At 39.0% G+C, this 25373-nt stretch overlaps 1 protein-coding gene across 6 annotated transcripts in view; it reads right to left on the reverse strand.

Moving 5' to 3' along the window:
• EBF1 (EBF transcription factor 1) overlaps nucleotides 1-25373 on the reverse strand; it is a 269314-nt gene that overhangs the window by 13895 nt on the left and 230046 nt on the right. For all 6 annotated transcript variants that reach the window (XM_071443458.1, XM_071443455.1, XM_071443457.1 and 3 more), the window contains exon 11: nucleotides 16923-17011. In XM_071443458.1, coding sequence (XP_071299559.1) covers nucleotides 16923-17011 — 89 coding nt within the window. The remainder of the gene's footprint in view (nucleotides 1-16922; nucleotides 17012-25373) is intronic.

Here is a 25373-nt window from a genome sequence, read left to right on the forward strand (position 1 = left end):
ATTGATGGATTTTTAAATCACTACGCTTGAAACAGATTCTGAGGACTTAAGTTGCTACAGCCTTTTTCTGTTGGTGGGTTTTGTTTGTTTCATTTCTTTGCTTGATTTTTAAGGTTGGGGTTGGTTTTGTGCTGCAGTTGTTGGTTTGGGGTGTTTTTTTTCCTTGTTTTTTGACCACAGCAGTGAGCAGTATAATCATGGACAGACAGACACAAACAGCATCCAGGTACAAACAATCCTCGTTCCTCTAAACTGAGGTGCCCTGTCTGCCTCATACTGAAGATACAAACTAGAGAAGAACAGAGACATTACTGAAAAACTGTTCTCTTTTTCATTCCATGATTTTAGATAGAAAATTACTGCACAGGTGTTTGACTTTGCAAAGCAGGATTTATTTCACTTCAGTTGAAATTGCTTGCAGTATATATTTCACTGATGGAAAATTAGAATGTGATACAGAGGCCGCAAACTGCTTTGGTATATTGTTAGCTTAAGCTGTCATTATGCCAAATTACTAAAAAAAAGAAAGTTTAAATAGTCATTTCTGCTCTACCTGACTAATCATAGTTATTTATATAATGCTGAGCTAAAAACCTTAGAGTGCATCTAAAAAGAGATTGAAAACCGTGTTAAAAATGAGGTAATTACATAGAATCTTACAGCTGCTCTCCCTCATATCAAATATATTTCAGTTCTTAAACACTGGAAGTTCTTTGATGCCATATCATATTGCATGTAAATAAAACTAATTGTCATGATAGCTTATTGAAACATTCTTGACAAGTAGCATTCAATTTTCTTAGCTAGTCAATGATTCTATTTTTTTTCCAACATTTTCAGGGTCTGTAAATTTGAGTTTCATACTTTCTCTACCTATATTTTCACACAAGAAAAGCATTTCTTGTTTATGACATTTTCAGATCATACAAAGTAGATGTTACAGAAAAACCTTCCTGCATCAAATAGTGGTATCTTCTATTCCAGAGCTGATGGTACTTTTTATATAGACAAACCAGCTTTAAAAACACACAACAAAATGCTGCTAAAATGAAGCTCAAGATATTAACTTCTTGTTTTCTGAATGCATCTTAAACCTTTTGCAGCTCTGCCTAAATTACAACAGAAGCTGCTCCCCATACAAAGGAGCCCCTGAAGTCCTCTATGAGTTAGAGCAGCAGACCTTGCAAGGTGCTTGGATTGCGGTGACCAGAAAATTGTTCTCACCTCCGTGTCATTACGCTCACAGTGAAGCAGCCCCCGAGCATGTTTGTGTTGGGGATCTAATATATTGCCTTTCAATCAGAGCTGAGAGCCACTGAACACATAGACAGAACATGACGAGCAGGTCAGGAAAGCAATAAAGATTTTACAGAGCTGTCCAAGGTGCTAAATTTACTCAATAATGGGTTTGGCACCATAGTGTTAACCTCTCATTTACTACCAGTTTGAGGGACTAAATTGAAGTAGCTGACTTCATTTACCTTGAAATGTATATTTTATGACATTATGTAAGTAGATTGAAAGGGCACTGCAGTTTTAACAATTTAAAGGCTAGAGCATGTTTAAGATGAAGTTTGAATATTTATCGTATATTGCACTTAAACTATATTGTATATTAAAATGCATTGATTAAATTTGTAAAAGGTATTATAAAAAAGGACAGCTAGTATAAGAGATCTATGTCTTTTAAAATCCAATTGATACTGCATATTACCACAGAGATGGTAACAGATAAACAGATAGAGGGGTGGACAGAGCAGCAGACAGACTGAGCAAAAAGTGAGTGAAACTCACATTCTGTGAAAAGAAATCTCTGCATAAGCTCAAGGTTTGTTATTCCAGATATTCTTTTGTTCACAGAAATTTTTCTTTGCCTTCATCTCCAAAGCCTAGATTTTCATAGCAGTAAGTGGGCATCATGTAAGGTCCTTCCAATTGAATATGCAAGTGGGAATATTTCCTGAGAGAGACAGAGTTTGACTAAAGCTAATATCTAATTTATGGGGGCATTTGTCAAGGAAGATCCACTTTTCTATTACTGCTAAAAGTCTGACAGCCTTTGGTTTAGAATCAAGGACTTAGCAGCATTTAGCTAGACCTAAGTGAGGTCTTCTTTTTTTGCATTTTGTTTCAAATGAGAATAATTTTATTTCTCTAAAAATCACAAATGAGCAAATATTGAGTAAAGGAAACATTGCTTTAGTAATTACATATGATTCATCAGAACTCTGCGCACCAAAAATCCATAGTCCATTTTTATTCCAAACTGAAGCTGATTTTCTACTGAGGGAATTTTACATTTTAATTTTTGAAACACACTCACAATTAAATATTTTGATCAAATCTTCCTCCTGAAGATAATAAGGGGTGTCTACATACCCAAAAGAGGGGCTGAGCAGTAAATTCTACTGCAGCTTTGCATATCCCCAAACTACTATAGAAGAAAATATTATAAAGCATACTGAAGCAACTGTGCTTTTGAAGCACAAAGACTGAAATTCAAACTGAATCCACTTCTGACTGAATGTACCTCAAACACTCCAGCACCTCTGCGTGTTTTGTTGGAGTCCTGCATTCCCTTCAGAAGGATTTCATTAAGAACATGAAACTTGCATTTCAAGTTTTATCAAGATGAAAACACTTTGTGTCAAGACTTATCATGACAAACACATTTTTTGTTAGTTTTAAAGGAGACGAGGTATTTCTTCTTGTAACATCTGCTTACTTTTTATTCAGAAACTCTTGAAAAAAAATCCACTCTGTGTCCCAAAAGGGATGTGAGTCTGGTGAGATAAAGGGTATCTAGAGTTACACTGAGTTGTTCAGCTTAAGTAACTAAATTAGATAATGTTCAAGGTACTCGTTAAACCGAAATGAATTTTGTCAAGAAGAAGCTGACCACAATATATAACACTCACCAGCCACATATTGTATTATTGAGACCACCACAGGATTTATGAACTCGTGGAGGGCGTGGGGGGGAAGCTGTTCCAGCATCCTCTGAGGCATTTATCTTATGTGTTGTCTGGATATCATATCACCTTCTAATGCTCTTTAGCATTGTAATACAAGAGAGAGCTCATTCATCTTCTGAGAGGGTACTTAGGGATGATGATGTCATTCATACTTCCTTGACTCTTATGTCTGACCTCCTGCCTCTGCCTTCTAACTTCCTACTCTCATGGCTACTTGCAAGAAAAACCTCCTCTGCAGACTCAAAATGCTCAGCATCAGACTCCAGTTCACTTCTTCACCTTGGAAAGGTCACATTCTGAAATTTCTAGTCAAAATCACAGTCATTTGTGCTCAGACTTTCCCTTTGGTTTTCAGTTGGTGAAACAATAAATGTGATAGCTAAGGACATGGGTCAGAAGTAAGTTTTAAACTTACACTTATATGCATTATATTTTAAAAGATAAAATTTTGAACATCTCTTTCTAATGTAAAGGCAAAACCAAGAGAGACATTTACAAGAATGCCAAAGATCTAAAATCCCAGACATTGAGCTTGCTACAAAAGAGCTTCAGGCTGTCCAGAACCTCCCATCTCTCCCCATCAACAGTGAGCACTGCATTATTGTATCATTTTCAGCAATTATAGCTGTATAAAGACTCATAAAAGCCATTCAAAATGTAAAGTTCCTCCATTTACTGTAAGACCAAGGGAATTGTGCCAGCCTAATGGGAAGTATAAAATAACAGGGCCATATCCCTAAAAAGATATTTGTACTCACACCAAACTGAAAACTTTTCCAACAAACAAACAACTGAATGGTTTCCATGTATAATGACTGAACCAAAGAAGTGAACACCATACAGATACCACAAAGACAAGAAGGCAAAATGGGAGAGAAAGATGACGTATCTCACTTGAGGGGCAAAAAAAAAGCCTCAGCTCACCACTGCCTACAGGATGGAAGTGCACTGAATTCCTGCCACTGAATTTCAATGGCAGCTTCCCAGAAAACATGTCTACAGTGGGAGCTAGAACCTTGGTCTTTCCAAGCCACTGTAGTCTCATCAGCCTCCACCCAAACTGAAAATCACAGCCTAAATGTACAGCACTAAAAACAGTCATGCATAACTTTACCACCTGCTCCACAATGAGCCAAGCTTATAAATAAAATATAGGAAGCCTCTATGAGGCAGCAGAAAGAACAAATGCTGAAGTGCAAATGGGAGCAGGCATTTAGCCGTAAACATTGAGAATCGATGATTAAAACTCCTCCTAACCACAAAGGTGATAAATGCAAATGGGGGAAACACACCCTGCCCAAAAAGTCTTCTTTGCAAATACTGCTGACAAAAGAAGGAACAAAATTATGATGATCTGTCTGAAAGTCTGTCCTTGCAAGTCTCCCATCTTACACCTATTAACCTCCTGGAAATATGGTGTAGTTTAACACTAAAAAAAAATCAGCCTCCTTTATTAGTCTACACCATTCATGCTGGTGGTCCCATTTCCATAAATGATGGGCATAAAACAACAACAGAATTAGTAGCTAACACAGATGTGTTCTTCATCTAGATACAGGGTGGCATGGAATAAACCACCATTAATATTGTTGGTTTGGAATAATTCTTTGAATAAACTGCCATTTGAGAGTCTGGATGCTCCCACCATATTATCATCAACTGAAGCATCTGGCAAGTCATTTGGAAGGTTCTGTTGCTAAAAGTTCTGGACTTGTCTGCTAATGTTGGGTCTCTAAATAAAGGGAGAAGAGTGGGTATAGGAGAGCAGATATGCAGAATTAAAATCACTCTGCTAGGACTTAAATCATCTCCTTTAGGGACTTTAGAGACAACAGTGATGTCATGACTCACATCCAAGTCCCTCTGATAGCTGGAGAACTTTGCTTCTCCTGAGCAAATTCATAGCATGTCCTGCTCCCAGCCCCTCTGTTTACCAGGAAAAGGCATTTTCAGCCACATGCAGGAACGCTTCAGAGCTGTCAGATTTTACCCCATGCAGCCAGTGCAGGGCTGGTGGATATCACTGCATTGTACCCTTGCATCTGTTCCCACCCTGCAGCCCAGCAGCTGAGAGCTGGCAGGTGTCACTCATGTTTGGGACCCACAAACACTTCAGGAGCCAACACTGGGACAATGCTCTGGCCTCCCCTGCAGCATTCCCCACAGATTGTCCTGCAGGCTCACACTGTGAGGGTCTAATGACACATCCCCTCAGCCTGGAGCAGCTAGAGCAGGAGAGGAAACACATTTTACAGCTCTACAAAAACCTGAAGGATTTGCAGCATGGAAAGAACAGTTCTCCTGCATGCACTCCTTTTATGCCATCCCATCATTCATGCTAGGGTCAGTTTGTCATATCCAGTGAATCACTAGAAGACAATCTAATTAGATGCACAAATGGGTAAGTCCACGTAATTTAGTGACTAACAAAAAATCCCTTACCAACTTCCCTCCATCCCACCAGGTTACAGTGACTCACACTATTCCCCTCTATCTAGGCTGCAAAAATATTATTCCTGATTTATCCATATGAGCAAACAAATGACAACATTAGACTCTTTTCTTTTATCTGACCTCAAAAGTTTGTCACAATAACCTAAAAGCACATATTTCCTTCTAAATTCTCCTTATGTGCCTCCACTACCATCAGACCCAGGGCAATTTTGGATAGGAGTCTCAGGCATATATTTTTGAAAATCTACTCCAAACAATTTGTGTGAGCATTCACAGTACTTTAAAGCAGATGTTCATTATTAAGATTAAGGAGTTTTTGGTCTTGGGGCTTTTTTTGGTTTTGTATATGTAAGATTTTCTGATAGTTCTTTCTCTTGCTGGTATTAACATCCCTATTTCTAGCAAATAAAGGAAAAAAAAGAGTTACTGCTCAAAATCTTCTCCTGACTATTTTTTACCCATATATTTTTGGGAAATTGTCAACATTCCCTTACGGAAGAAGATTTTGAATGATTTGAAGGGTCTGGACTTAAGTAAAATTTTAAAGTGTTTGGAAAAATTAACAGAGGCACTGAATTCTGATACTGTCATTCAAAGACACTGCACAGGCTGTTTTAGAACCTTTATTCTATGGATCATATTATTGTGTCCATCAGAAAAATTCCCTGGAATACTGGGGTTTAAAAAAAGATTAACTCTGGCTTGTGATTTTATGTATGGCACAATGCAGATAACAAATTATGTGTTTGTAAGAGTGAAAAATATTCATTGGCAAATGGACAGGCTGATATCTATTTTTATGATTTGTATACACAAAGACTTTCCAAACACAGGTCAAGTCCTAACACTTTTAAATTGATCTCACATTAGGTCAAACTAGACTGCATTGGGTGGCTTAATTCACTTGGCTGCATTTAAATCTATAGAGAAATATGCTTGGTAATGACTGGCCAAAATCCTGCTGAGGTAAATCAGAGGAGATGTGTAGCAATTAAAGTGTTAATTGTAGATATGTGTTTTGTCCATTTTATTTTCAGTTTGTCTTATGCATTTACCCATATAAATATCTAAATATGCCAAATTAGCTCTTTTCTACTAAAAAAAAACCCCAAGTGTTCAATCCCATTAATTTAAAGAGCCACCCATGCTTTCTTTTAATGAACAAGAAAAAAAAAACACCAAACAAACTAAACCAAACCAAACAAAAAACCCAGCCTATCATTAAGATCTGTGGAACTGTCACTTTCCTGGATTGGATGCTTCAGGTGGGAAGTGTGAGCATTTAGAAACTGAGAGCTCAGATTACTTTTAATAGCAGGAGGAAACTGAAAAATAAGACAGAATGAAATTCTGACCTACAATAATATTCCACTCTGTTCTGTAGAGAGTGGATGCATAAAAATGTTGAAATAGAGAGTGGAATAATGTTGGTGGGTTTTAGTGTTACAGTTAAAACACTGCTCAGTCATAACCCCTACAAATGACTGCTTTCACTTCCATTTTATCATCGGCATAATTAAAAGAAGTCTCTTGAAAGGGGCATTCTCATTACAGCCAAGGACCACTTCAGACCCCATTGAAATGAAAAGACAGACCATAGATTAGGTGCAGATACAAGTGGTAATTTCTAGGGAAGCATAAAATACCAAATGTGTAACAACCATATTTTATGTGCTCAAAAGACTCACAGTATTTTATTGTACAAAGAGACTTTGGCTCAGAAGGACAACTTCAACAAAGTGGCTCCTATCACATATTCTAAAAAAAACTTCAACTTCCTTATCAGAAACAAAAGTTATTTTGTTTCTTGTATTATTATTTTTAATTTACAGTCCTATAATTCAGCTGAAATTATCCAAAGCAAGCATAAATGTTGAATAACTATGAATTTAAGAGATTTATCCAACATTTCGCAGAGGTAACACTCTATTTCTGTGTACAGCTCCAGAAAGTAAAAGCAGGCACAGCATTTTACATGATCTAGGGCTCTTTTTTCAGTGTTGAGGGAAAAGTATTACCATTGTCACTACACCAATATATTTTATAGAATTGCTTCAAAGTACTGACTTTTCAAAATACATCAATATTTCAGTAGCTTTTTTGATCAACAAAACCTCAGCACTCATGTTAGTTTACAGCTGAATAATGAAAGAAAACCCAGATGATCAAATTATGAGTATTATTTATTTCCTGTTTGTTAAAAATACTTTTAAACAAATTTCATTTGTCTGAAGTTCACATTTGGAAAAATTGGGCACCTCTATTCTGTCAAATGTTTGGACTTCAAGATGCTATGAGCAGATAAAATGATGAATCCAGCATTATTAGTGGAGACACTTAGGTAATCCTAAAAATAAAATCAACAAATGTACAATTTCTCTATCTTGGACTACCCAAAATATAGCAACAAAAAATGTGTTAAATATATGTGGCTCTGCTTTAGAAATGCTTCTGGGTCTTGTTTTCATTCTCCTCTCAGCAAATATATCATTTGTTATCTGTAGTCACAAATGTATTCCAAAATATTCTTTAAAATAAATCCAAACTGCATTTCCATGTCTGTACAAGTAGGTTGAGATTGTGCTATTGTACTTAGAGGACATTCCAGTCCAGTTGAGTTATATCACCATAAGTTACATGATTGACTTTTACAGCAGAAAGAAAAGGTTGTACTCAAACAACTGTTATTGCCTCAATGGAAAAAAAAAATCAATGAATGTAAAATGAACAAGAGATTTTGTCCAAGTTGCAGTTAATACTACTGAAGAGCTATGGATATTAAAAGGTCAACAAATAAATTAGTCCAAGTGTTATGAAATGAATGATTTGGCTTATAATTGTATTGAGTGCAAATTGTTCACTGCCTATTAGACCAGGTAATTTTTAACCATGGTGCCTCAATTACTGTTCCATGAGCAATAATACAGTTGTAAGAGCCACCAGTTCGATCGGGTGACCTGGGAGACACTCCAGGACAGCTGCCTCTGCTATGATGGATCACCCAGCCTGATCTCCAAATGGTGCCAAACCTTCCCTTCCTGGGAGGGGATCTCATAAAAGAAACATTACTGCTTGATTCATTTTACCAAAATGCTTGAGTTTTCCAGCGTCAGCAGCTGGGCAGAGATTGTGAGGCTCTGTATTTCTTAGAAGAATTACGACAAGAGGCTCCTATTGCTTCCAGCACTCTCTGCTAAATGGCATCGCGATGGTCTGGAGATGCTTTTTCTGCCACTCAATTGGGCTGTGTTGTGAGAAATACACAGCAATCATATTTTACATCACCACGTAAACCACCACATAACACCTAAAAGTAGGCCAGAAATGGAGACTCGAGGTGAGATTATAGACATTACTTCACACTTCTGCAATGCCCTGCGTTCAGAGATCTCAAAGCACCATTTTAATGGGAGCAAATTAAACTTCACAACAGACTTTCTAGGAAAACACACTCTCTTCTCCCCCATCTTCATCAGAGACAGCCTTGAAGTGTAGCTGTTTGGCTGAAATTACAGTGGGCTATGGTTAGAACCAAAGCAAGCTTTGTAGGGTGAGGTAATATCTTTTATTAAAGAGTGATACAGGTCAGAAAAGGTACAGTCAGCACACAGGAAGCAAGGATGGGCACCTAAAAACCTGTTTTATTCCAGTTATATCAGTCAGTCTAAGGTATAACCACTCCCTACAAATCTTGATAGCCTTAAAAAGGGAAAAGGAATCAATCTGATATTGCTTTCATGCTATGAAGCAACACCCATGGCAGCAGCTGTGTTTCCCCATTGCTCCTTGGGGCACAGGGCTCCCTGTGAGCCAGGGCTCAGAATAAGGCAATAAAGAGCTCACCAGAGGCTCCCCAGAGGACTGGGCCTCAAAGGATTGTAACTAGGCTGTAACTACACAGATCTGCTCTCCTGAATAATCCTGAATTATCAAATAATCTGCACAGGAGAAACCACTATAATAAAACCTAATTAGAATAGATTGTACCCCATACAACCAAATCCTGTTTATATTGTCACTCTACTATATTTTTGATAAATCACTACATTCAAACAGTCTGTTGGGAGGGTGGTTTTCCATTTCATCTCTCCATTGGGCAAAAAAAGTGCCACATGACTGGAGTCTGGATTTCCATTTCACCAGCATTCAGTTGAACTGAATATTATTTGGCACAATACAGTGTACAACTGAGCCACTAAATGGCTGATTTACTAAATTATTATTAGATGAGCTCGTGCTGTTCCAAGTGAAAGTGCAGTCACTGTCTCTCTTCATGGTGTGTTCAAATTGTTCTGTGTTTAAATATTCAGCATGAGGCTAATGTGAACTGATGAACTGAGACTACAAACGTTCACTTTCGATGCAGACAGGGAGACAGAGATGCAACATATCATGTGGCCTGGGGAGGTGAAGATGATTTATGTCTAAGGATGCTGCTGCCTATTTCCATTAATATAAGATATTCTTAATTAGCTTTGTATTTGATCCAGGAGTTTGGAAATGTAGCTAGAAGCAAGAAAACAGCTCCAAAACTGAACATAGCTGTGTGGCTATGGAGGCATCAGAGTCCTGGTGAAAGAGGCACTTGAGCCTGGATCTCTCAATAAAGCTCATGAGCTGCCTCCACTGTTTCATCCTTTGCTCTCTTTAATATTTGAGCTGTAACTTTAAAGTATCACCTGCAATTCCTACCTGAGCATCAGAAATCCTTGGTGTGTAAAGGACTGACCATGTTGTGCAATTCTATGACTTTCTGAGGTGAGCGGATATGGGGGGAAAAGGAAAAATAGATATTTTTAAGAAAGGTTAAAGAAAAAAAAACCAATTTCTTTACTGCCACCTGCTGGAGTTGACAATAACCCTTTGTCCCACTGAGAGAACAAGCTCCTCACTTGGAGGACAGTTACGGGGAGCATTTAAAATACAGTGATCCCAGACACTTACAGTAGATTAGAATTTTTTATTGGTGCTGTGTTGCCATAACAACATAAAGACAGCAGATGACTTAAGCTAAGCTTGCAAAGCAAAAGGCTGCTCATCTGGCAGTTAAAATGAATACAGTTCACTTCACAAGTTCCCCATATGGACCCTTAGTGTATGGTAATGAGGATACCATATGGTGGGAGAAAATGCACAGAGAACAATTGTGCTCCGCTGGATGAGTGAAGTGAGCGGGAAGTTATGAGGAAACACAGGAGAGAGATTTGTGTGTGTGCTCTCTAACTCAAGGGTTTCTTTCAGAGGGGGGTTCTCTCTCTTCTTAATCTTCTTCTTAATATATACATGCATAGAAATGACAGAGAAACATATTGCACATTTTGCAACATCATTCATCATAAACTGTCAGCTGTGTTTGTAAATCAGCTTGGTAAGATCTTAGAAATCTGTAATTCTTAAAAGGTAAAAGTGCTAAGTTTTTAGACAAAGTGCAGGAAAATTTAAGCACTTCTGACAAGTAGAAACATTAGTGGTAATCATTTTAAAAATGCTTGCATCTTCCTGCCTGCATGTTTAGCTGTAAATAATGCCACAATGAATAAAAGCTTTAAAAAAGGGGAGGGGAGGATGAAATGGAAAAAATATATTTTTTATTTTATTTCCAAAAGGATAAAAAGTAATAGATGATCAGAACCATATGCATGCAGAATTCTGCTGTAAATGTACATATGCTATAGAGTATGCTGCACTAACCAGATCCCAAACCTGGTAAGACAGCTTGCTAAAGGCTGCAAAGTCAATTTTGTACTACACATGCTTCATAAAAGATGAATATAAATGCATTAGTTAGACACGGTGAGCTAAATTAGAAGGTCAGGCAGGGCTGGAAGGGCTGAAATATCACACAACCAATGACTGTAATTACTCTTTTTTTAAGTCTATTAAGTGGTGTTGTTCTATCAAGGCTCAGGGGTATAGGACATGAAGTACAAGATAAAGTAATGTGTATTTATTACTCCCACGGGATCAATTTACTAGATATTTTCAGCTCCATGGAGCAAAATACACAAATGCAGCCTTTGTTACTTTCTTCAAACTGTGGCTTTTTCCTTCAAAACCTGCTCCTCAAAGGGACTGTGTTTACCTGTTTGGTGTCTTCCTGTCATCCTCAGTTAATTGTTGTATTTAAAACCAACAAGGATGAGGATACAGGAGCGGAGAAATGTGGGGATCCCTCCTACAGGATGCTCAAACAAGTGGTTGGAGTCGCTCAGATGGAATGTGCAGACTAGAAAATCCAATCCCAGGCATGATTTTTACCCCAAGGCAAAGCAGAGAGCGGGAGTGGAGAACGGCGCAGAGCTCCTTGTCATCATGTTAGCCCTGATCTATTAAAAGTTTTGTCATAGATTCTAAATTACACCATCTGCTCTAATCATTTGCTGAGTAAATGCTGACCCAGTTATAAAGAAAGCTCAGTGAAATGTGTGTGCACACTGCTGACCTTCAGAAAGGAAAGGGCTCCTTGCCAGCCCTGTGTGCTGGCTCTGCCCTTCAGCGAGCGGTGCCTCTGCCCCTCTGCTCTCTCCTTTCAGGCTCTGCATATTCCCAGACACCCCTGTGACATCCACCACCCCATAAGGGTGACACTTGCACAGCTGCCTCACCATCTCAGAAGCTTTGATGCTCTCTTGTTGAATATTTTCTATAGGATAAACAAAATATCAGACCCCCTAAACAAGCTCCTCAACCAAATATGTGCTCAGATTGTTAGGAAACTTCAAACACCCCAGCTGCTGAGTGTTCAATATCAACCTTAACTCTTTTTTAAGAGTTCCTGTAAATTTTACAGTAGAATGTAGAGCCCTCCAAGCACATTCCATGACCTCCTAGAGCCCTCCAAGCACATCCCAAGACCTCCTTGCTGTACATATGAGCTCCAATATGTCCTCTTTACATGGCCCCCCTTCCTGCCCACACTTAATATAAAAGTTTTCTAATGATTCTCTTGTTACACTAGGTGGGAAAAAAAAGTGTTTTCTTAGCTGAAAATTACTAACTTTGGTTAAAATACAGTATATGTTGAGTTAGTAAATGGCAGTCCTTTCTGGAATTTCCATTGGGTCTGTCTGAAGCAGCAAACCTGAGCTGCATTGTCTTCATTGCTATTTTAACCTCTGCTAGCAAGCCTGGGCCAACCACCCACGTTTAGAGACAACCTTTATTTGCAATATAAACAATACCCATGTCATGATGGATAAAGGGCAGATCTGTGGGATTTCATATGGAAAAAGACAACTGCTTTTGCCAGCCTCTGATTCCTAATAAACACATGTCTTTTATTAGTGTCCTAAACGAGGAGCTGGGCTGTGTCTTGGGGGGTTTAATGACTGACCAGAGAAAAGGAGCTGGAGGGAAGGAGGATTCTGTATACCTGTGCTCTCAGCTCAGCAGGGAGTCCCCTGTGCACTAGAGAGAGAAGCTCCACTTTCATCTACATGAAGAGAAACCAGAAGTAAAGGTCCCTTTCAGGAGGGATAAGGGGTCTCCTAGAGAGCACTGAAGGAACAGACTGGGAGGGAGAGGACGTCAGATCACAGAGGGGGTTGGTGCGATGACTCGCTTCTCAAACACAGAGTGAACAATCTTCTGCTTAATCTAAATACAAGTGATGAGTTGTAGGAGTGGTGAAAATGGCAAATAAAATCTAGGAAATTGCATATAAAGAGGAATTGTTGTTATTAAATCATTTAGGATGGATGTGTTTCAAATCTAGCTCACAGCTGAAGCTGTTTTACAGCTCTAGCTGTGGAGTTTTAACAAAATTGCAGAATTGCAACGTGTCTGCCAGGGATTTATTTTAAGGATTGCAGGGTAGTTACATGAATGAACCTTAATAGACTCAACATGTTGTTGTGATCTGAACTCTTCAGTGATCTCCACTGCAGTTTATGTGCACAGGATCCAGCAGCACGAGTGCATTTGTGTGCACGTGTGCAAACACTCCAGATGGAAATGGGGCACACACACGTGCAGGGCTGTTCCCAGCTCCACACAGGCTCCCTACAGACTGCTCCTGCAGGACAATGACAACATTTCTCAACCTCAGCATCACAGTGTTCCTTTTCTCTTATCCCCAGAGGTCTCTTGTTTCCTCTGATCTGCCTCCTGTCTGTATTAGAAAGGAAAGCCTACACTGCCCAGCACACTCCTGGTACTTGATCTCACTCCAAGCTTTGGGTGCTAATCTCACCACCCCTTGTCTCTCCTCCTGGTGCCTGTGGGTGTGGGGGTGTCTGTACAGACATGCACATCTCCTTCCACTGGCTGCCTTCCCTGACCTGCTCTGGACAAGAAGGGATCAGGATTCTGGCTCAAACTGGCTCCATAGCTCAGCTGCTAACACCAGCTCCCTCTCTTTTCTCCAGAAACTATATATTGCATTTCTACTTTAAGCACATCAGCTGTCAATCTAGCAGTCCAAAGACCCTCATTTCCAGGTGCTCCCATTCTCCTCACTGTGGGAGGGCATTCTCTACTGGAATTTGCCTGTTGAAGCACCAGGAAGAAATTATTTTTAAAAATCTGTCTTTTTTTTTTCTTTGCCTACTTCCAGCAGATAGATGGAACATTTCAAAAAATTCATCCTGAGCATAAATATTGAGCATTTTTGAAAACACTGGTTCCAAACTTGTGGAGATCAAACTTCTCTAACAGCCTCAATGGTTTTAGAAATGCTGTTAACTCCTCAGCTCTGGAGGAGCTGTAAGTGTGCTAACACTTACTTTTGGTGGTCTCAACAATTCTCCTTGACTGCAGGAATTAGTCACAGAGCAGAATGCTCTTGATGGTCCATGGGAAGGACAGCATGCCCTTATGAACACAAAAATCACAACCACTCTGGAAAGATCTCTAATTCATCAGTAATGCTTCAATGGAATAATGACCACGAACCCTAGCAGCAATTAGAGAAATATTATTTGTTTTGTTTATTTAATGCAAAGGCACAAGCTTTTTTATGAACAGAAAGTGATGATGTGCTGCCAGGACAAGGGGGGAAATGGAGGGAAGGATTTTGAGAGCTCTGAGCACTGCTCTCCTCTCTTCTGTTTCTCTGGAACATTTGCCCTTTCTGCCCGTGGTTCCACTGTGGGAGCCATATGGCTTCCAACACTGCTCTAAGTAGCCACTGAGAATTGTCTGCAGTGGAACCCTGCCAAAGCCCTTCCTGGTTTAATGACATGGGGAAGAGCACTGTGCAGTGCTCACCAGCACAGGGGCTCACACGTCCTTGATGCTGATCCTGGAGCCAGCAAGTGATGCTGGGAATTGAACCATCAGTGCCTCAAACACAGGAGTCGACACGTGCCAACCCCTGCTGCATTCAGCCTCTGTGCGTGGCATATTAATGAGACTTGAACTTGAGGTCCAACCTTCAAGCTTGCACAGAAGGAATTACCCAAAGACAAAAAAAAAGAGTCCTCTCTACAACCTGTTTCTCTCTAAGCTTGCACAGTGTAACCAGTTTCTTCACTCAGTTTGTCAACCCTAAAGAAGTGACCTTTTTTTTTTAGGCCATCACATCTTACCTCTGCAGATATAACCACAATTTCCCTTGATTTAAAGATTTAAAAAATTAGTTTAAAAGGTACTCCAAAGAAAAACATGAAGCCAAGAGGAGGGGACAGATGACTGAGTGCTAACCCTCACTCCCATACCCTATCCATAAATACCTGCTAAATTTCAGAATTGGGATATGGAGCTAGGAGAAGCTTTCTTCTGCCTGCAGGAATGTGTGGTACCAGTCTCAGACCAAATGGGAAGGAGTAGGGTGCTCATCCTGGAGGCTGCATTCCCACATTTCCATACCAGCACAAAGGGGCATTGCTGGGGATCCCTCAGTGCCTCAGGAGCCAAAAAGGAGCCCAATTCCTGTTCCATCACAACCCCATGACACATAACTCAATTTGGAATTGCCCAGTATTATTTTACTTTAATTTCCTGATTTAAATAAAATCTACAGCCATCTAGTAGCCAGCTGGAATGCTGGGTTTAGGGAAGTTTTGCAGCAGTTCTTTTGGGCCTTGCAAATGCCTGGTGCATAGTGCAGGCTGGCTTCTTATTTTCTGATAAACTATTTTCCTCCAGAAGTACAGTTGGCAGCAGAGGCAGGATAGAGGTGAAAAAAGAAAGCCCCTACAGAAGGATGCTCTCTTTCTTTGGAAAGGGTTGCGCCTCTGTAGTGAAACTTGACAAGCCATGAAAGCCGTGTCCTGCTGCAAGTCTGTCCAAATGTTAGGGAAAGGGACAGCTTGCAGAGGGTGAACAGAGCCAATGGTAAATGTAACTCCCCAGGACAGCATGTTTCTCTGGTGGGAAGAGGGAAGGACAACACATCAGTGACCCCAAAACCACAGCCTGCAGCCTTCCTAGGCAAAGATAAAAGACAGAACAAGCCTGTAAAAAAGTCACATACTGACTTTTATTTCTTTCAAGGAATTAAACAAATTAAGTTCCAGTGTTCAGGAAATCTCTTCACCTTTCAAACACTTTAGAAATGCAACTAATCAAAGCCTACAACAATCCCTGATGAAAGCCTGTGGACAGCTCAGGGAGATACAGAAGAAAGGTCACGAGTATTGCCCAGTCACAAAGGCTATACTGGATGTACATTAACTGAACAATTCATTTGTCTGTGTCTCAGGTCTGCAAATTCACATTTTCTTTTCCACAGGGAATGTTCTGACTCCCCAGCTCCCTCAGTAGCAGCAGATAAAATATGTGGTGGCAGCTGGCCACAGTGACTCCAGATCTTCACTATTACTCAGAGCTCCTCTGGACACCAGCAGCACTTAAATCCCCCACCTCTTACTCCAGTATACCACAAAAGTCACTGCAAATTCTTGCAAGGTAGCAAAAACAGATCTGAGTGCAATCCCAGTGTTTTCCCAGTACAAGAAACCTATCTGAACAATGCTGTCCTTCCCCCAGCTTTTACTTGACAGAAATCAACAAAAAACCTCCCTAATTTTCATGGGAACAAACATCACTTCAGTACACAATGCTCTAATTAAATCAGCAATTCTGAAATAAAACACTATATAATCATTATTACCCTAAACCAATACATGATGCAGCAGCAATGGAGTCACATCCAATTAACTTGATTTTATCAATGATGAAGTTCTCAAAATTATGCTGGCAAAGTGCTACTGATATCAAAACCAAAAAACATCATTATTCCATGAAAACACTTCTCAGGTCCCAAAATGGTAACCAAAAAATATGTTCATTGTTACATATTTTAGAACATAGAGAAAGATTTGTGTTTAAGAAAGGCAAGAGCTGTTTGAGTTAGCTGTGCCTGAGAAGATAACAGAATTCTCCTAAGGCTCCAGTTGCTGATTGGGCATTCTTGGTCATGCCTCTGTTTCTGCTTATCTGGGTTGGGTACCAAACCAGAACCATGATATTCACAGAGCCTTGCACTTTCAGATAAAAACATGCAGTAACCATCTTTACCACATTTAACAGAACAATAAACTTCGTGCTGACCTTTGGCAAGCGTTCGGGGTCACCGGGGTGCCGGGGGATAACCTTCTGTAACCTTTGGAAACCATAGTCAATGGTGGGTTCGTTCAGAGCTGAAACAACAACAAACAACAGCGTGAGGTGACAAAGGCACAGCAGGGGGCTCAGGTGACAATGGGCAAAGGCACCATGGGACCATGGCAGGACCATGGCAAAACCCCCTGGGAACTCAGCACTGACTCAAGTCTGGGTCCAAACACTGCTTGAGGTTGGTCCTTTGGATTCCATCCAAACCTTCCCACTTCAGCAAAGCTGCTGGAAGATTTGGGGATGTTGTGCATACATCTTCCAAGCTGCTGGAAGATTTGGGGATGTTGTGCATACATCTTCCAAGCTGCTGGAAGATTTGGGGATGTTGTGCATCATCTTCCAAGCTGCTGGAAGATCTGGGGATGTTGCATACATCTTCCAAACAGGAAGCAATTATTGCCTCTGAAAGGCACTATGAAACCAATGTGATAAATACTTCACACCCATGTTTCGTGTTGGGTTTTTCATATTACAAGGAAGGTGATTGGAAGGCAAAAGTAGTTCCCATCCCAGTGCCTTTTTTGTTCCAAATTTCATTATGCATTTAATATGCTCCATGTGCAATGTTCACAAATAATTTTGTTGTGAAATACAGACAATTGTCTTGGCAGAGGTTTTATTTTTTACTCATTGACACTGACTTCATCAGCTTAGGCTCTGATCAGCACTAAACTGATCCAGGAGAGCTAATAATTAAAAAAAAAAAATACATCAATGTTTTTAGTTCATCTTTCCCTAGTCCTTGTCCGATAAAATGGAGGTGAGAAATGGTGAAAGTGGAACACTTTAATCTTCATGAAAATGCTGGTCTGTCTGCATTAATGGAAGCTCTGATTGTGTCAAGCCTTTAAGCACATGCTTATCTGTAAGCACATACTTAAACCCATTTGCTTTCAGCAAAGCAAATTTGAGCATATTATGTTTTTTATATGATTGCCTATAATTACAGGGGACTGCACTGAATGACCTTCTAGCTATATTTCCAGTCATATGATCACTTTAAAACTCAGATGTTAGTGAGACTTCAACATGTGCTTAGAATTTCCTAAGTGCTTTGGTGAACTGGAACAGTCAAGTATTCTCAAGCATCTCTAAACAACAGCACATCTTGACTCTCCCATGCCAATAGAGATGTGGAAATATTCCACAGCAATTTGTTCGAATTTTTTCAGTTAAATGGAAAAAAAATATCAATTTGAATGTGGATTTTTATATTTTCAGCCTTTTTTTTTGTGGAGGAAAAGAAAAACCTATGTTTTTTCATTTTTGAGTCACTTTAAAGTCTTTCTTCTCGTCTTAGCTTATTAATAGCAAAAAAAATTATTTCTCACACAAAGTCTTACTAATTTATGAATATATCATATACCTTTATGAGGATCTTATTATGAACTTTTTATGTGGCTAGAATGATGATATTTGAACACTGCAAAAAGATTTAGCATTAAACTCTATCTCCCAGTCTCAACATGGCATAACCTGTCCATATTTCCATGTTTTCAGTGAACATTTTTCCATACTCCTAAAGATCTTCATGTTATCATGAAACCAGTATCCAATCCCTGGCTTGTTTGTAATTAATTGGTGTTCCATAACATGCCCACAAAACAATCCCTTTAAATTACTGTTGCTTTCAAACCACATTTCTACAGCAGATTGTCCAGCTGGCAAGAAAAGGGTCAAATTCCCATCTCCAAAAGCAAATCCAGCAATGCTGCTGCAGCCTGAGGCACAGGAAGGTGATGCTGAGGGATGCAGACCTACCCAACGTGGTGAAACACAAACATGGGGCTGATGGAACTGCCTGGAGAGGCACATGGTCCATGGGCCAGCAGGACCTCAGCATTCCTCCAACATCAGAAAGGAACCTTCTGACCATATCCTGAAATGAGTCTTGCAGTATTATGGTAACACCAGAGCAGAAATCCTTCAGGATTTTACTTTCTGAGCTTTTTACTACCCTAGAGGTCATGACAGCCCTCCAGTCTCCTTGTTTGTTTGAGGTTTTTTCAGGTATTTCCTTTCATCAGGAATATCTGAATATGATCTTTTATTTCTATCCAGGTCATTATATGGAAGGAGTGAGCATAAGGCTTTTCCCTTGCTTTGGCCCCTTTTGATTTTGGGATGGTTGGGCCTTTTTCCCTACATTTCCTTTCACACCCTGGCCTACACTGACCCCTCTGCTGTGCAGATTTGCAGAAAATATCACAGTTCCTTGGTTTGGAACCCCCTGGTTTCCTTACCTCTGAGTTTACTTACAAGGCTGCTTATTTTAAATCCTTTTTCAAATAAATTAATTGACTGCTATTTATATTTATTACCAAAAATAGCTGTTCTATGAGAAGATGAAAAAAAAAACTCAACAAAACCCTACAGTTCAAATTTAAATTTCTTTTGCAAATACGTTCAAAGATTTTAGTGTGGTTCTGCCAAATGTGTTTCTCCTCTAATTCAGTCTAGTTTATGGCCATTTTCCCTTTAGATCCTTTGGGAAACTAAATTCTAGTTACTAAATTCTGCAATATTATAAATGGAGGCCAGTTCTGAAATCCCCTCAGAGTTAGCAGTCATTTTCTCATATCTTCCTACATGTTCAACACATTTGAAATCCACAGAGTATTTCCTCTGAATATTTTCTGAACTAAATGGCCAAAAAAAAAAGTTAATTTTATGGTCCAATCTCAGAAGGCATCAAGCATACTGTGAGAGATAGTGAAAACTTTCTGCTTCAGACAGCTTCAGCTTTACTTTAGTGCTGGGGAGAGGCTGCACAGAGCAATCTGCAGGACTGGGTCCTAAACTGCTATTGTTAAATATCACTCATTAGTCTATACCCCTTCAACCTTTCAATCTTACATAAAATTTAAAAAAAAAAGGGATCTTTAGCTGTCTGGACATCTGACAACAGATTGGACAATTTCAGCCCTCCATTCCTTGTTCATTTACAACACAAATGTAATTAATCATCTCTCAGTGAAAGAGATCTGTTCACATATTTAACCCCACCCGCATTAAACCAGACCAGTTGTGTGTCAGGAGGTGTAAAAACTGCAAAAAAAGGGAATATTCTCATCTCCAAGCACTGCAGAAGAGCTCCTACAAGGTCAGACACATCCCCCTGCAAGGTTTTCCTCTGCCCCAGTAAACGTGGCTGGTCTCTGCTGCTGAAGTCCATCCACAATAAGGCATTTCCCACACCTTTAATTCAAATAACAGTTTTCTTTCCATGATTGGAAAAAAAAAAAAAAAGAATCAATCAGAAATACAAACTCTCTATTTGTGTTCTTGACATCCGTACATTAAAAACAAGCTAACACATATGGTACTTAAAATGCATTCCCATTACCTTATATTTTAAAAGTACCATTGAAAGTACTACTAACTTTAAAAAACTGTACTAAATTCAAATAGGTCCCAAGGCTAATGGAAGCAATTTGTATACCAACCCAAACTGACTGGCCTACTTTTCAAAATACAGGTATGATAATCTTGTGGTTTTAAAAGGACATTTAAATTGAAAGACTGTGAATTTAGTACATAATTATACCAATAGAACCCTTTAACTTGTCAACTTGTAAATCTAAAAGGCTATCAATCATTTCTAAAGAGGAAATAAACCTTAAAATTCTTTGATTGACAGTGCTTATTTTTTATGTGGAAAAAAAAAAAAAAAAGGAGTAAAGTGGCCAGAAATCCATTTACAAAAGTACATTGTTTTACATAGGTGAGTAAAAAGCCAATAATTACACCTCCAAAAGACATATAAATCAAGGTAAGTACTTTTCCCTCACTTACATATTTTAAGTTGCAGTAAACTTCAGGTAACTTTTTATTAAAATACTTTTCCAAATGCATAGCTTATTGAAGCCATTAATAGAGTAGCATTTTCATTTAAGCTAATATAATCATTTTTGCAAATACAAGATTTAAGCCATTTTTCTCCTTCCAAACAATAAACTTTCAGCCTGTCTCTTGTGTGAATTAACTAAAATTACACCCAGGTGTACAAAATCTGTCTATCTATCCTAGTGTATGAGTTAAGGCACAATATTTATTATTCTTACCATTTTATGAATTACTTCTTAAACCCTTGAGGAAGAACTTTCTTTCAAATTAGACTCTAACAGAATAAGCCATGAAGCTCTTTATGCAGTAACTCTAAAGCCATAACTCATAAAATCTCAGGCTTTTAATCAAGAAAATGCACGATGTCTGTGGAAATAGGCAAGTGTATATTATAGCCATCTTTTCAAAGTCCAACTTATGTTTTCAACAAAAATGCTGCTCATGCCTCTGAGAAAAAATATTTCCATCATAACCATAATTTTGAATTCTGCACAAATAATTTTAATAACCACATGCAGATAATCCACCATCTTTAAAAGTCTCTTTTTTTTTTCAACTAGTCAGTGGAGGGCTTTTTTTAATATTTCACATAATGAATTCCTACTGTGTCAATAAAGCTTTGGTTGTTAATTGAATGACTGTCTGATGTATCTGAGAGAGGAATTTGTTTCTCTGGCCATGCTGCCAACTCCCAGCAGAATGATCGACACTTAATATCAGCAATTAAAAGGACCTGTTCAAATATCATATGGAATTCGTAGCTTGGGGTAGTGCAGAGAGCCCTTCATCAAGGAAAACTCATTCAGCAAAAAGCAGAGAGTAATTGAATTAGACACATTTTAACATTATTATTCAAAGAAAAATAAACACACACTACATAGCAGCATTATGGAAATATTTCAGAATGTAAAACATATCCAGTTAATTTGTTTCCCATGCATTCATGGTTTCATTTACTCCTTTTATTTTTCAGTCCTTGTTTCTTTTTCATTCTGCTTGACCCAAAACCAGTGAGAAAGCAGCACTTAGACCTATGAACTTCCCATATGCTTTTCCAGTGGAAAAGGCTGCAAGGACAGGGAAGGGACTCTGAGGGCTCAAATAACCCCAAATAAAGGCTGAAGGCTACAAGAAAATTTGCCTCAGGCCCACAGGTCTGACGGTCCCTGTCTCAGAGGAGAAATCTGGTCTTGATTTTTTTTAAGTGAAACACTCAGGGAAAGGGTGAATGTGGGAATTAAATATCCCACAGTGCCTGCTCCTGTGGAGCACCAGGGAGTCACTGAACAGTGGAGTGGAAGAAGATGCTTTAGACTCTTCCTCTGTCTCTTCACAAATTTATTTTGTAAATTTGGCTCTACAACAAAATTAGACAGCAGGTGGTAGGTCCTAAATTGCAGTGTCAAAGAGGTGGGGCTTTGGGGTCTACACAGTTGTTCTGGGGTTTTTTTCCCTGTCCAATGAGAGAACTTGTCAGAATATAAATAGAACATAATTCTGTGACCAATACAAAGAAAATTTTGTGTCTCAACACCTCATAGTCACAAAATATTTCTGCTGCAAGCCCCTGACCCTAACAAACACTGACTGCAGAAGATGGGAATAGGACAGGACAGACCATAATAATATCAAATTCCAGGTATTTAAATACCTTGCTAAAGTCCTGCAGTACAGCAGTGCTAGTGGACGGTGCTAGAAAGCAACATTTTGACACCAAACCCAATGACTCTCATGCACAGTGGCCTCTTTCTGCCTGCTCTACAAAGACAGAAACAAAAACCCACTTCAAAACCCCATCACCAAATGAGAAAAAGTCTGTTCAGCAAATCTCCCTGCAAAGACTTTTCCTTTGCTAATTAAAGCTCCTTAAATGAAAACATGCAAGCATCTGAGCTATTGGTTGTTGTTGTTGTGAATTTGTCTTGCTTTTTCTAAAGTTTTCTTTCCACTGACTTTCCCTGGAGTGTTTATTCCCACATGAAGTGGAAAATGGAAGTGGGTGAGACAGCAAGAGCCTGCACAGAAAGATCTGGGCTAGAATGACCCTTTCAGTGTTCACCCAGAATTTCCTAATTTTTCTCATCTTGATACTTAAACATGCTCCTGTGCATTGAATTTCCATTTCTAAAACTGAACTGTGACATCATGATATTTTTTTTTAATTGGAAATAGAGATATCTGAAATGTAATTCCTACATTTTATTGCCACGTAATGCCCTAACAGACAATGAAGAAAATACAGGGCTGAGTCAAATGATAAACCCAACACAGAGTTCTGAGGGTGACTGCTCTGTACTTGAACTAAAGATGAACTAAATAGGCCAGTGTTGGAGGCAGCTCCTCCATGTTCATCAGTGTTATTACAGACATGATAGACAGAGTGGTATTTTCTTCCTGAAAACAATTTTTTTCCAGGAACTTAGAAGCAGAGGAGCAATTCCCTTCTCTGCAGCCAGTGGAGGTGCTGAAGATGCAAGGAATGCATGTCTTGAGCCCCATATTTTTATGGAAGTTGCAGAATGTGATTATGAGATCTGTCTAGCAGGAATTATGTGTTGGTTTCTCCAAACATAACAACTCTGAAAGTTCACTCACAGCAACCTGCAATCTGGCTTGGGGGGAAAAAAAGTCAAACAATTTGTGAGCTTCACAGTTTCTTCTTCCTCTGACTGCACTGACCTCTTGTCTAATGGGGAGGATTTGGCCTTAAGGGAGTCTGAAACAGAATCCAGTTTCAGGCACTGGAATTTAAACATCCCAATTTCACAACAGGCTGGTGGAATTCACTGGGGATGTGCCTACAGAGGGCCAGAAGGAAATTAAAGCATGTTGGTTACTTCATCTGGCTGTCCAGGTTAATTGATGCAACTTTGGCAGTCATTAAAAAGGGGATAAACAGCATTTACATGTGAATATTTTCCAGTTTTTCAGACAAATTCTGAAGGTGCATGCAAGCAGGCAATAAAAAATCACTGAAAAGGGCTGGTTCTCAATGGCTTGTCCCCACATTTAAATAAATAAATATATGTGCACGCATAAACACAAGCACAGAAATGCATCCAAGCCAAGATTTACAATAATGGGTGTGTAAGGTTAGTTATAAGATCTATATTTAGACCTACTTTAAAACATTTTAAAAATCAAGACACTGCATTTATTTTTAAACTGTTGGCTCAGAAACAGATGCAGAGATGTACCACACAGAGCGTGGGAGATGCTAAACTGTCACCTCGTGTAACCTTTTCCTTCATTCCGTATTCTGCATATTTTCAACAATTTTTCCTCTGCATGCACTTCTCAAATTCCACAGTGTAGGTGCAGACACCTTTAAAGTTGTCCTAGGGATAATTCTGGATAACATGCAGGTAGGTTTTTTATTCTTTTTTCACCCTTCACAAAGTCCTTTGGAGTAGACAGTATTGGAAGCCATTGTTGAAACTTGTTTGTATGCAGAAATATCTCCTTTTGAATATTGCCTCTCTCACTTTTAACCTTGTTATTTCTCATCATCTCTTCAGATTATTAAAAAAAACCTATTACCAGGGGATGCATAAATGAAAAACTCAGTGTCCTGTGTGAATTCCTATCAGAAGCTTTTTAGCCTAAATTTGGCTGTTTCTCAGAATTGTAGACTTCTGACTTGCAAGTTCACAATGGGCAGAGAAAAAAAGAATCTTAAGGGAGAAAATTGGAAAAACATCTGCTATCACATCCAAAATCTCTGGAAATGAGATTCACAGGGAAATACAGGTGGAGTTGAATCATAAAAATGAGATGAATTATGCCTAGCTGTAATGATTATTATAGGTGTGGTGCTCTTGGAAGGGGCTGCCCTGCTGTGAGGTTTAATTTAGGTCTTTAATCCCTCTCCATAACTAATTTAAAATCCCTTGAGAAAACAATAGTTTCCACACACCTTTATTTCTAAATATTAGCTTTGACTTGTCTACATGAAATTGCAGTAAGGCTACTCACCCAAAAGCAAAAGGACCATTTTGGCTACATCCCAGATGATGCAGCAAATTGTTTAACATTGAAACAGTTGAGTTTGTTGCTTTCTAGTTTGTAACATTTAAATAGAAATGTATAATTTGAGAGCTTTTGGTAGTCTCTGATTTCAGCAGCAGATGTATCACCTGCTTCCATGACTGTTCAGGGTTTGGGGTTTCTTTGCTGCAAAAATGTTGACAATAAATGTTATCAAGGGTAAAAAAAAAAAAAAAAAATCATCCCAGCCTGTCTGATAAACATGTTTCCCTGGCCTCACACCCCAGTGAGCACTGTGACACTATACTTTTATCATCTAGTGTGTGCTCAGAATGAGCTTAGAACAGCAATTGCCAGGAATAGGCAGGCGATAAACTGCATTGATTTAACACATCTTGTTTTCAATCATGCTCGGATTTTCTGAGCACGCATTTTTCCTGTACTTCAGCTTGTAGCTTTTATCTGACGAGCTGATCCCTTTTCACTGCAAAATGAAAAGGTCGCACAATAAGACACGGTTTACTGGAACTTGAGCATGCACCAGGGAAAGTA

This window comes from Agelaius tricolor, unplaced genomic scaffold, assembly GCF_023055355.1.
Source record: "Agelaius tricolor isolate 1412-34295 unplaced genomic scaffold, bAgeTri1.0.p SCAF_18, whole genome shotgun sequence".
Classification (NCBI taxonomy): Eukaryota; Metazoa; Chordata; class Aves; order Passeriformes; family Icteridae; genus Agelaius; species Agelaius tricolor.